This window comes from Hyperolius riggenbachi, chromosome 1, assembly GCF_040937935.1.
Source record: "Hyperolius riggenbachi isolate aHypRig1 chromosome 1, aHypRig1.pri, whole genome shotgun sequence".
NCBI classification, from domain to species: Eukaryota; Metazoa; Chordata; class Amphibia; order Anura; family Hyperoliidae; genus Hyperolius; species Hyperolius riggenbachi.
Window position 1 is genome coordinate 104,794,716 of NC_090646.1, and position 13,000 is coordinate 104,807,715.

Consider the following 13,000-nt stretch of genomic DNA (forward strand, 5'->3'; position numbering starts at 1 on the left):
CTTAGCTGAGCATAGGCACAGCTTATTGCTCTTCTCTGTACCCCTCCTACTTTAAAGAGAAACTCCGACCAAGAATAGAACTTTATCCCAATCAGTAGCTGATACCCATGTTACATGAGAAATCTATTCCTTTTCATAAACAGACCATCAGGGGGAGCTGTATGGCTGATATTGTGGTGAAACCCCTCCCACAAAGAAATTCTGAGTACGTACTCTTGGCAGTTTCCTGTCTGCGAACCTTGCTGCATTGTGGGAAATAGCTGTTTACAGCTGTTTCCAACTGCCAAAACAGGCAGAGGCAGCAGCAGCTCCACAGGTTGTGAATCAATTTCATGTTGAAATTGATTTTAAATTTGTGTGCAGTGTATGGGCAGCCAATAGATCCCTCTGTGATCAGATTTGATCAGAGAGGGATCTATCTGTTGGTTGATCTGGTGGAAATCGGCCAGTGTATGGCAGCCTTTAGGTAACCATGTGTCCCTCCAGATATCAATATTAGACTGCCATTGTTCCCACAGATATAAGTGTTTTGAGCATAGTGTGCCACAAGACAGCACTAGGTTCTGATTTAGTTTACAGTATTGACCCTCCCAATAGCTGTGATGCCCAGATGCAGTGACCATTATGTCACAACTACGACCATGACCACTACATCACAACTATGTAGTGCGCATGCGCAGAGTGCTCCTGGCTGCGAGCGCACAATTAAGGATGCGGGTCGTGGGGCAGCGCCTGCCCAGTCTTCACTGACCCTCCCAACCAGGAAGTAGCTTCCTAGGGTTGGTACAGAGTAACGGAGGATGCCAGAGGAGAATGGGGGAGCAGAAGGTATGAGGAGAGCCCATGAGGAGAGCCCAGTACACATGCCTGCTCCCCCGGTTTTAAATTTGCTATTTGGCTAAGGTATCCTTTAAACAGATGACATCTTGTGATAAATAATTGGATCTATCATCCTACTCCTAAAAAGGACTTTTTTAGATATCTTGTACTGTAACAATAGCCTCTCTTGGTGTTATTTAACATTATTTATATTATATAGCCTTGGCCAGTCAGGGCGTACTGCGCATGCATTGCCCAGCCGAGTGCACTCACCCCACCGTACTACTACTACTGCACAGGTGCAGAAGTCTCCAAGCCGCAAGAGCGAGATGGGTGCAGTCGCGGGCGACCTGAGCCTGCGCCGACTGGCCCCGACTGGCCAAGCAAATGGGGCTTCTACCGGGCAAACAAGGAGACGGAGGAACACAGCGTGGGAGTGATCGGTGTGGAGGGGGCTGGAGGAAACCCCAAGTATGTATATTCTTTTACATCTTAGGTACACTTAAAGTTACCTGTCGACACTAAGGGCTTTTTCAGCATCAGTAACATTGATGTGTAACTGAAAAGTAAACACAACTGCATTTGTGGGCTCAGGCCCTAAGCATGATTCTGAACTCATGATTCTGAGCTTAAACACATTGAAAACAGAAATTGCCACTTGCCAATTGCAAGTCAAAAGTCAAAAGATTTTTTTTTTTTTAAAGTCAAAATGTTTTATTGTTTGTAGTACAAGAAAAAAAAAAGAACACCAGGTGGCTCTCAGTTACAACACTCTGGGGGTCCACCTTTGTAAGAACATAATATAACAACAACCCACAACCAGTGAGCTGTCGACGGATGTGTTCTTCACCCCGAGGGAGTAAGAAACCAATCAGAATATAGTGGAGATGTCAATAATAGTCATCTTAATCAAGCGAGATGTTATATAAGCCCTTACTTTGTTAAACATTTTTGGTATTCCCACTCTTTTATTGTTTATTGGGGAGCATTTTGATTCCATTTAAGAATAATAACCTTAATTGCATAATATGACAGATTCCTAAAGAGAAGGCGTGTTGCTTCTGTCTTAATTGTGTCATTAATGATACTCAATAGATCATTTCTGGGAGCGTTTGGGATTGTATGCGTAGGAAACATTTGCTGCATCAAGGAATGTACTTGGGACCAAAAGGGCAGCAACTGAGGACAAAGCCATAATGCATGAAAAAAATCAGCCACACTTTGATTGCACCTAGGGCAAGCAGAAGAGTTTTCTTTCTTAATTTTATGCATTCGAATAGGGGAGTAATACGCTCTGTGAATAATGTTGAGCATTTTGAGTTTGCCTCTAGCTGAAATCCTGGCTTTAATTGAAAAAGTAAGAACTTCTTCCCAGTCTTCCTGATCAAGATCTGGGTTAAAGGGGCACTACGGCAAAAAATTGTAAATTTAAAATATGTGCAAACATAGACAAATAAGAAGTATGTTTTTTCCAGAGTAAAATGAGGCATACATTACTTTTCTCCTATGTTGCAGTCACTTACAGCAGGCAGTAGAAATATGAGATAAGTGACAGGTTTTGGACTAGTCCATCTCTTCATAGGGGATTCTCAGCAAGGCTTTTAATCTTTATAAAGATATTCCCTAAAAAAGGATTTATACAAAGATGCTGGCCGGCTTCCCTGTTCCCTACACAGTTTTTTTTTACACAGTTATTTATGAAGTGCTTCTGAAAATAAATATATCCCTGAGAATATAGGTAGGTAAGAGCAAGGAATGACCACAGTTTGTAGCAATACAGGGAAAAAGGTGCAATAAGGAGTTTATTACAAACCATATCTTGCATACAAACAATGCAAATTAAATGGAAACCACATGCACAGCGCACTATATACAGGGAATCATCAAACAACCAGGGATTGCATTGAACACACATATAACCAACACCGTGACAAATCTATATAACTATGTAAACTGCAATATATACAGGGGATATATACAATCAGCATGGTATGAAAGGAGCAGGCAATTGCAGAGTCAAACAGAGTAACAGGTGTGGCAGCAGGTTATCAGATACGGCACAGTACAAAAGGAACAGGCTAATAGCAAAGTCAATATGAACAGGTTTGACAACAGGTTAGCAAAGACAGGTTCAGTCTCAGATCAGGGAACAGGTTCAGGAAATGTCCAGAGACTCAGGCCTGGGAACAATAAAGTTCCATTTAAACAATACCAGTTGCCTGACTGTTTTGTTAATCCTCTGTCTCTAAAGCTGGGTACACATGGTACAATTTTCCATCAGATCGACTGATCTATTAGATCATTTCTGACCAGTCAGATCGGATTCCGAACGATTTTGGAATTGATTTTGGGTACTTATCAATGCAAAATCAATCACAAAGTCAATCAGAAAAAATTTGGACATCTACACATGATGTAATTTCTTATCAGATCACCGGTCGATCCGATGGAAAATTGTATCGTGTGTATGAGGCTTTATACATTTAGCCATAGATCATAAACAAGCATGCAGCAGATCAGGTGTTTCTGGCAAACATATGACGAGATTAGCCACATGCTTGTTTCAGTTGTGTGATTCAGACACTACTGATGCCAAAGAGATCAGCAATACTGCCAGGCATCTGGTCGCGTTTAAAGTCTGTAATGAAAAAACTGCCTCGGGGTGTACTTACCTCGGGAGGGGGAAGCCTCTGGATCCTAATAAGGTTTCCCTTGTCCTCCTCTGCAGCCCCGATCCAGCGCTGGCATCCCTGAAAATGTTCCGACAAGCAGTCACAGCTGCAGCATGCAGCAATATCTACCTCTGAGCTCCAGCGCTAGCACAGTACCAGCTTCCCCTCAGGCTCTGGCAGAAATAGCTGAGACCAATCGAGCTCGGTCATTTCCACCGGAGCCCGAGGGGGAAGCTGGTACTGTGACAATGCGGGAGCACAGAGGCAAATATTGCTACATGCTGCTGTTCTAGGGAGCCAGCATTGGATTGGGCTGTATGGGAGGATGGGGGGAGCCTCATTAGGATCCAGAGGCATTCCTTTAATCCTACTAATATAATAAATGGGAAAGTTTGGATGTTTGGATATTTGGATGTTTGGATGTTTGTTACTCGATCACGCAAAAATGGCTGAACGGATGTGAATGAAATTTGGCACACACATAGTACATTACCTGGAATAAAGTATAGGATAATTTTTATTCCCATAACCAAAAAGGGGGCGGAGACAAATACAAATTTCACTGGAAAATGTAAACTGCAGCCATTCTTACACTGTTAATGGTAGGGTTCTCAAACTTTGCACAGTTGGTCGTTGGGTGACTGGGATTAATATTCAGAAAGGTGGGTGGAGTCTATAAAAGCCAATCAAAATTAACCTATTGATTTTCAAGGGGAATATTTACATTCCTGCCATTCTTGCACTGTTAATGGCACAAGCCTCAAACCTGGTACAGTTGATCATTGGGTGACTAGGGTTCAATTTCAGAAAGGGGGTGGAGCCACAAACAGCCAATTAGATTTGTTTCATTTAAATGCAAATATTGATGCCAAACACCGCAAAGATCACAAACTTGGTAATTGATTAATTGTGTGTTAGGGTTAGAAAAATAGGCACAGCCAACACCAGCCAAATACATAAGTGGGCAATGCTGGGTCATAAGTGGGCGGAGACAAATACAAATTTTACTGGGAAAATGTAAACAGCAGCCATTCTTACACTGTTAATGGTAGGGTTCTCAAACTTTGCACAGTTGGTTACTGGAAGACTGGGATTAATATTCAGAAAAGTGGGTGGAGTCTATAAAAGCCAATCAAAATTAACCTATTGATTTTCAAGGGGAATATTTACATTGCTGCCATTCTTGCACTGTTAATGGCACAAGCCTCAAACCTGGTACAGTTGATCATTGGGTGACTAGGGTTCAATTTCAGAAAGGGGGTGGAGCCACAAACAGCCAATTAGATTTATTTCATTCCAGTGCAAATTATAAATGTCAAACACCGCAAAGCTCACAAACTGGGTAATTAAGTAATTGATGAATTGTGTGTTAGGGTTAGGAAAAGTGGGCACAGCCAACAACAGCCAAATACATAAGCTGGCAACGCCGGGTCATAAGTGGGCGGAGACAAATGCAAATTTTACTGGGAAAATGTAAACAGCAGCCATTCTTACACTGTTAATGGCAGGGTTCTCAAACTTTGCACAGTTGGTTACTGGGTGACTGGGGTTAATATTCAGAAAAGTGGGTGGAGCCTACAAAAGGCAATCAAAAATTACCTATTGATTTTTCAGGGGAATATTTCATTGCTGCCATTCTTGCACTGTTAATGGCACAAGCCTCAAACCTGGTACAGTTGATCATTGGGTGACTGGGGTTTACATTTATAAAAGGGGGTGGAGCCACAAACAGCCAATATGATTTGTTTCATTTTAATGCAGGTTATTGATGCCAAAGACCGCAAAGCTCACAAACTTGGTCATTGAGTAATTTAATAATTGTGTGTTAGGGTTAGGAAAAGTGGGCTCAGCCAGCAACTGCAAAAAAAATAATCGGGCAATGCTGGGTCATCAGTAGGCGGAGACAAATGGGATTAATATTCAGAAAAGTGGGTGAAGCCTACAAAAGCCAATCAAAATTCACCTATTGATTTTTAAGGGGAATATTTAATTGCTGCCATTCTTGCACTGTTAATGGCACAAGCCTTAAACCTGGTACAGTTGGTCATTGGGTGACTGGGGTTCAAATTCAGACAAAGGGGTGGAGCCACAAACAGCCAATCAGCTTTGTTTAATCTCAATGCAAATTATTGATGCCAAAGACCGCAAAGCGCACAAACTTGGTCATTGAGTAATTGTGTGTTAGGGTTAGAAAAAGTAGGCGGACCCAACACCAGCCAAATACATACCCGAACAATTTAAACTGTAGCCATTCTTACACTGTTAGTGGTAGGGTTCTCAAACGTTGCACAGTTTGTCACTGGGTGACTGAGATTAATATTTAGAAAGGTGGGTGGAGCTTACAAAAGCCAATTAAAATCCACCTATTGATTTTTAAGGGGAATATTTAATTGCTGCCATTCTTGCACTGTTAATGGCACAAACCTCTTGCACTGTTAATCACTTGTACCTGGTACACTTGGCCATTGGGTGATTTGGGGTCAAATTCAGAAAAGGGGTGGAGCCACGGCCAATCAGATTAATTTTATTTTAATGCAAATTATTGATGCCAAAGGCCGCAAAGCTCACAAACTTGGTCATTAAGTAATTAAGTAATTGTGTGTTAGGGTTAGGAAAAGGGGGCGGGGCCAACACCAGCCAAATACATACCCGGGCAATGCTGGGCGTCCAGCTAGTAGAAAATAAATAAGGCAGCCTCCATATACCTCTCACTTCAGGTTCCCTTTATAATAGTCCTTGGCAGGGGCGTTGCTAGCCCCAAAGATCAGTGGCACGTGCCCCGGATCTATTCTGGGGTTCCCTGGATGTCCCCCAGGAAGAGAAGAGGCACCACAGCACCCAGCATGGCATTACAGCACACCCAGCATGACACCATAGCACCCAGCATGGCATCACAGCACATCAATGGGGGGTATGCTGGGTGCTATGGTACCCCTATGTAGACATATTGGGTGTTGTGATGCCATGCTAGATACTGTGATGCCTTTATGGGGGCATGCAGGGAGCTGTAGTTCTTCTATGGGGGCATGCTGGGAGTTGCGGTAGGGTGGGAGCATAGAAAGGGGTCCACCATAAGGTCAGGGAATGCTATGAGGGACTGCCAGACAACCTGGCATCAGGCCATCATGCTCAGCAGCAAACGACACCAGCCAGCACAGGAGCCAGGTAACGCTGCCTAGTTATGTTTACAGTGGGAAGCAAAATTTTGGGCAACCTTGTTAATCGTCATGATTTTCCTGTATAAATCGTTGGTTGTTACGATAAAAAATGTCAGTTAAATCTATCATATAGGAGACAAACACAGTGATATTTGAGAAGTGAAATTAAGTTTATTGGATTTACAGAAATTGTGCAATAATTGTTTTAAATAAAATTAGGCAGGTGCACACATTTTTTATTTTATTGATTCCAAAACCTTTAGAACTAACTATTGGAACTCAAATTGGCTTGGTAAGCTCAGTGACCCCTGACCTACATACACAGGTGAATCAAATCATGAGAAAGCGTATTTAACCACTTGAGGACCACAGTGGTAAACCCCCCTAAGGACCAGGCTGTTTTTTTTTCATAATTGGCCACTGCAGCTTTAAGGCCAAGCTGCAGGGCGGCACAACACAGCACACAAGTGATTCCCCCCCTCCCCCTTTCTCCCCACCAATAGAGTTCTGTGTTGGTGGGGTCTGATTGCCCCCCTTGTGTTTATTTATTTTATTTATAAATATTTATGTTCATATTTTTGTACTGTTTTTAATTGTTTTTTTTTTTTTTTTTTTAGAAATCACCTCCCTCCCCCCAGCCGGCCAATCACGCGATCGGCTGTCATAGGCTTCTGCCTATGAGAGCCGATAGCTCTCTTGTCCCCCAGGGGGACAGCCGTGTCACACAGCTGTCCCCAGTACAGCGCTGCTGCTGATCCCAGCACTGTACTATGTAAATAGATGGCGATCACGCCGTCTAACAGTCTCCCGAGCAGCGATAGCCACTCAGAGACTGAAGACGGGGCGGAGCTCTGCCCCCCAAGAAGGAGATGCGCACGCAATCTCCTTCAGTAGCCAGCTCCAGGACCTGATGCCATTTGGCGTTAGGCGGTCCTGGGGCTGCTGCCACGGCCATGCCCATTGGTGTGGAGCGGTCGTAGAGTAGTTAATGGGGTCAATTGTAAGTTCACTGCCTCTTTTCATTTTCTCTGAAGAGTAGCAACATGGGGGTTTCAAAACAACATTCAAATGACCTGAAGACAAAGATTGTTCACCATCATGGTTTAGGGGAGGTATCCAGAAAGCTGTCTCAGAGATGTTAGCTCTCTGTTTCCACAGTTAGGAACATATTGAGATAATGGAAGACCACAGGCTCAGTTCAAGTTAAGGCTCGAAGTGGCAGACCAAGAAAAATTTTGGATAAACAGAAGCGATGAATGGTGAGAGTCAACCCACAGACCAGCACCTAAGGCCTACAACATCATCTTGCTACAGATGGAGTCACTGTGCATCGTTCAATCATTTAACGCACTTTAAACAAGGAGATGCTGTATGCGAGAGTGATGCAGAGGAAGCCTTTTCTCCGCCCACAGCACAAACAGAGTCGCTTGAGGTATGCTAAAGCACTTTTGGACAAGCCAGCTCCATTTTGGAATAAAGTGCTGTGGACTGATGAAACTAAAATTGAATTATATGGGCATAACAAGGGACATTATGCATGGAGGAAACACAACACAGCATTCCAATAAAAACACCTGCTACCTACAGTAAAATATGGTGGTGGTTCCATCATGCTGTGGACCTGTGTGGCCAGTACAAGGTCTGGGAATATTGTCAAAGTTGAGGGATGCATGGATTCCAATCAATATCAGCAGATTCTGGAGACCAATGTCCAGGAATCAGTGACTAAGCTGAAGCTGCGCCGGGGCTGAATCTTTCAACAAGACAATGACCCTAAACACTGCTCAAAATCCACTAAGGCATTCATGCAGAGGAACAACTACAATGTTCTGGAATGGCCATCTCAGTCCCTAGACCTGAATATAATTGAAAATCTGTGGTGTGAGTTAAAGAGAGCTGTCCATGCTTGGAAGCCATCAAACCTGAATGAACTAGAGATGTTTTGTAAAGAGGAATGGTCCAAAATACCTTCAACCAGAATCCAGACTCTCATCGGAAACCTACAGGAAGCATTTAGAGGCTGTAATTTCTGCAAAAGGAGGATCTACTAAGTATCAATTTCATTTCTTTTTTGTGGTGCTCAAATTTATGCACCTGCCTAATTTTGTTTAAGCAATTATTGCACACTCTCTGTAAATCCAACAAACTTCATTTCACTTCTCAATTATCACTGTGCGTGTCTCCTATATGATATATTTAAAGACATTTTTTATTGTAACAACCAACAATTTATACAGGAAAATCATGACAATTAACAAGGTTGCTCAATCTTTCGCAACCCACTGTAAGTGACACAGCCTGTTTATGTGATATGCTGAATTTTTTTTTATTATTAATGGAGAGGGGGGCTTCATCCAAGATTTTTCTGGGCAGGTCTATGTAGACCGCTGTTAAGTTCATGTAAATTTGGCTCCACCCATGACTACACCCACATTCATGTGCATGGCCACACCCATTTTTTGGCAAAAGTACCCTGGATCTCTTAGGATCCTAGCAACGCCCCTGGTCCTTGGGGTTTTTGGATATGATTATTGTGTGCAGATTTTAGAGACGATAATGTCAAGGCTGTGTACAGGGAGGTGTGGTGTCAGGGAATTATTTATTAATCTTTGATTGATTTTACAAGGATAAACTTATGTTATTGATTGTCATTAATGCCACTTTCATTTCAGATTAAAGATTTCCTTGATGAAATGACTGATGATGAGCAAGATTTTAAGAATATGGTGCAACCCATTTGTCATGAGCTACCCTTTACCAATCAAGAGGTACAAAACGACAGAAATATAATTTCAAGCCATTGTTATCCTGTCCATATTTGTCATTGTTAGTAATGGTGAAGAGAGGACTTCACCATTATTCAAATCTCAAATGTGTTCCTGAGAAAACAGAAGGTATTTGCTATAAACACACAAGCAAGGGAAGCTGTTCTCATCCTATGCAGGGCCTAGAATTTAAATGGGAAAGGAGGTGCTAAGGGGAGTGGTCAATTACTAACCACAATTAACCCTCTGCACTCACATCAGGCAGGAATCTCTAGTAATGCTAAAAACAACTTGCATGAAATTTGCACTCAGTTGCACTAATGGAGTAGGTTCACTTTTATAATGGTTTGCATGCAAAGGATTTCATAATAGATCCTGCTCTGACACCTGCGCCAGTGCAGCCCATTAATATATTGGTGTGAGTAGTGCATTTTGTCGCTCCCTAGGTGTTGTCCCTAGAGTGGTAGAACCTGACAGGCCCAAGCCTGAATTTCCATTTTGAGAGTATGAAATTCTTTATGTTTTCATCTGTATAACAGAAGGAGGTGCATCACGGGCTCAAACTTGTGTCCAATTGAATGCATATCTGCATACTTCATGTTACGGGCTATGCACGTCATCATGTGCATGCAAGTTCGAGCCCATGTACCTCCTTCTGTTATACAGTCGATACACCGTGCGGGGCAGGGGTGGTGTACCTGTCTGAAGGAGTCACCGACTACAGCTCTCCAGCAAAGGATTGGAGCTTCTCCGAGGTTCCAATCCCAGTGCCATTTCATTCCTGCAGTACAATTTGCAGTGTCAGTTGTATTGTTTTTGTTGTGATGCACTGTTATATTGCCCAAAAAATAAATACCAGTGCAATTGAATTACTGTATTAAAGTTTAAAGTGTTGCAGTGTTGCAGTCCAAGGAGTCTCTTGGTGATGCAGATATTTCCTGGGAGTCCAGCCTGACTGTCAGTAAGCCTGCCTTACAAATCAAGTCTGCAGCCTGTTCAGTCCTTAATTCTATCATCTGCCACGCCATTCTAGTTTACTGTCTATCATGCTGGTCCTTTCCAGTCCAGTCCATTCTCCATCACTATTTCTTACAGTCCAGCCAGTAGTCTTGCAGAACCCATTCTGCTCTCTCTAAACTGCATGGTTCACCCTTCTGTTCTCTCCATCACTGGTAGGGCAATGCCAGGGGTTGAAACCTGGAAACTACCAGGCATCTGCCACCCATTAGGGGTGGTAGCTCATCATCCATTGCAGGGTGCCCTGGTATCCCCTCATAGCCCCATAGACTACACATCTGGGGAGAGCCCGCACCTCCTACAGGTGCTTGTATCAGCATTGCCTTTGACCTCCAACATAATTCCTGCAGGAGATCTCCCATAGAACAACTCTGCAACCTGGTGACCAAACTTGAACTTGTGGTCCTGGCGTGCAACAGATGCACCTTCAGTTTAAAGATCACCTTCAGACTATTTTAGTTCCAGCAACTTCCTTTTTCTCACCAGCCCCAGCATCTGTCCTCACAACAGAACTCATTTACCAAGCAACCGCTGATTTATTCTTCCACACCTTCGTGCCATGGTTCTTGATGCTCACCTACCCACCCTTTATCTATCTTCTCTATCCATCATACATTCCCCATTAATCCTTTTCATGTCATTTTATCTTGCCTAAACCTACCCATTTACTCCTAAAACATCCTTCCATCCACATGTCACCCACATGTCACCACTCCTGATCATTACCTACCCAATGACTCATACCAGAGCTATTCTCCAGCGTCCCTGTGTTACCTCTACTGACACCCATCTTCCATTCATATCATAGGTTATGATGCTTACCTACCTATCCCTCACGTATCGCCTAACAAACTGTCTCCACCCCACCGGGTTCCATGCAATGACTTCAATAAAATTATTAATATGTACTCCTCTTTGCTTGACATTCCTGTCCATTTGCTACCCTAACTTAATAATATCTCACCTATACTAATAGTCAGCTGCGTTCACTCCCTTGGTCACCAATACATAGTGTCTGCCTTTCCCACCCATTCTCACGATCTTATCTGAGCTGGGCTCATTGTGCACATATTTGGTAGTAATAATACCATCCATAAGTATATTTACTAAATATTCTGTGCATTATAATTTTCTTTTATGTTTCACTTACATCATATTTAAAATAATGTTTTCCACATTACTCTGCGCAGGAAGTAAGAAAAGTTGAAGAGTCCTTCAGGAGTCTTGGCGAATATCACACTCATAAAAAACGGGTAGATGTGGAGCCTTACCTCCTTCCACAGTAAGTTTTTGAAATAAGGAAATGCTGTTGATAACATTCAGAGTTCTTAATGGTATTCACAGACAGTAGTAAAATCTAAGACACTTACCAGAGATATTGTGAATGTGAGGAGTGTCTACAGCCTTGTGCCTCTATATTTCCAAAACTTTAACAGATCAAAGGCTTAAAAAAGTGGTATTAAACTCTGATATAACATTCAGTAAAAACATGTTTTCCTCTTTTTATTACCCATACAGTTATCATATTTGCTTTTGTGCACAAGTAATATTGTCCATTTTCAATTACAAGTTCTTAAAGTACAGTTTGTCTGCTCTGTAAACTGTCATTGCATTTAACTGCATAGCTTCTGTATTAATATATTCAAATCTATCTAGTAATCACTTCTCAGCTCTCTCTGAGCTGCACACATAGTAGAAGCAGTTTTAGACCTGCTCATGGATCTCTGTTGTCATATCAATGGCAGAGTAAGTGGGCTTCAGCAATAGTAAAACAGCGCGCTTGGCGGTAGAGGCGGGTCCATGCGGCATGACACCAGGCAGTGAGCCCCATTTTTTCACCCAGAAGTCTCTGGTCCTTAACCACTTCAGCCTTCAGTGTTTTTCACCTTATGCATCCGAGCAACTTTCACCTCCCATTTATTCACCAATAACTTTATCACTGCTTATACAATGAATTGATCTATATCTTTATTCCACCACCATTTAGGCTTTCTTTGGGTGAAACATTTTGCTAAAAATTATTTTAACCACTTCAGCCTACAGGGTTGAGATTTTTTTTACATCTGAGCAACTTTCACCTCCCATTCATTTGCCAATAACTTTATCACTACTCATCACAAAGAATTGATCTATACCTTGTTTTTTCCGCCACCAATTAGGCTTTCTGTGGGTGGTACATTTTGCTAAGAGCCACTTTACTGTAAATGCATTTTAACAGGAAGAATAAGAAAAAAAATGCATTATTTCTCAGTTTTCAGCCATTATAGTTTGAAAATAATACATGCCTCCATAATTAAAACTCACGTATTGTATTTGCCCATATGTCCCGGGTATTACACCGTTAAAATTATGTCCCTATCACAATGTATGGCGCCGATATTCACATTTTGGAAATAAAGGTGCATTTTTTCAATTTGCGTCCATCACTATTTAGAAGCCCATAATTTAATAAATCATATTGATATACTCCTTTGACATGCATATTTAAAAAGTTCAGACCCTTAGGTAACTATTTATGTTTTTGGTTTTTTTATTATTGTAATTTTTTTTTTTTTGTATTAAAACTTGT

The 13,000-nt window shown here is 42.0% G+C and overlaps 1 protein-coding gene across 1 annotated transcript in view; it reads left to right on the plus strand.

The window, feature by feature from the left end:
- The window catches only part of LOC137558088 (uncharacterized), a 171,854-nt gene that overhangs the window by 44,172 nt on the left and 114,682 nt on the right, over positions 1-13,000 (plus strand). Inside the window, exons 3-4 of the mRNA XM_068271719.1 lie at positions 9,322-9,417; positions 11,622-11,713. Coding sequence (XP_068127820.1) covers positions 9,322-9,417; positions 11,622-11,713 — 188 coding nt within the window. The remainder of the gene's footprint in view (positions 1-9,321; positions 9,418-11,621; positions 11,714-13,000) is intronic.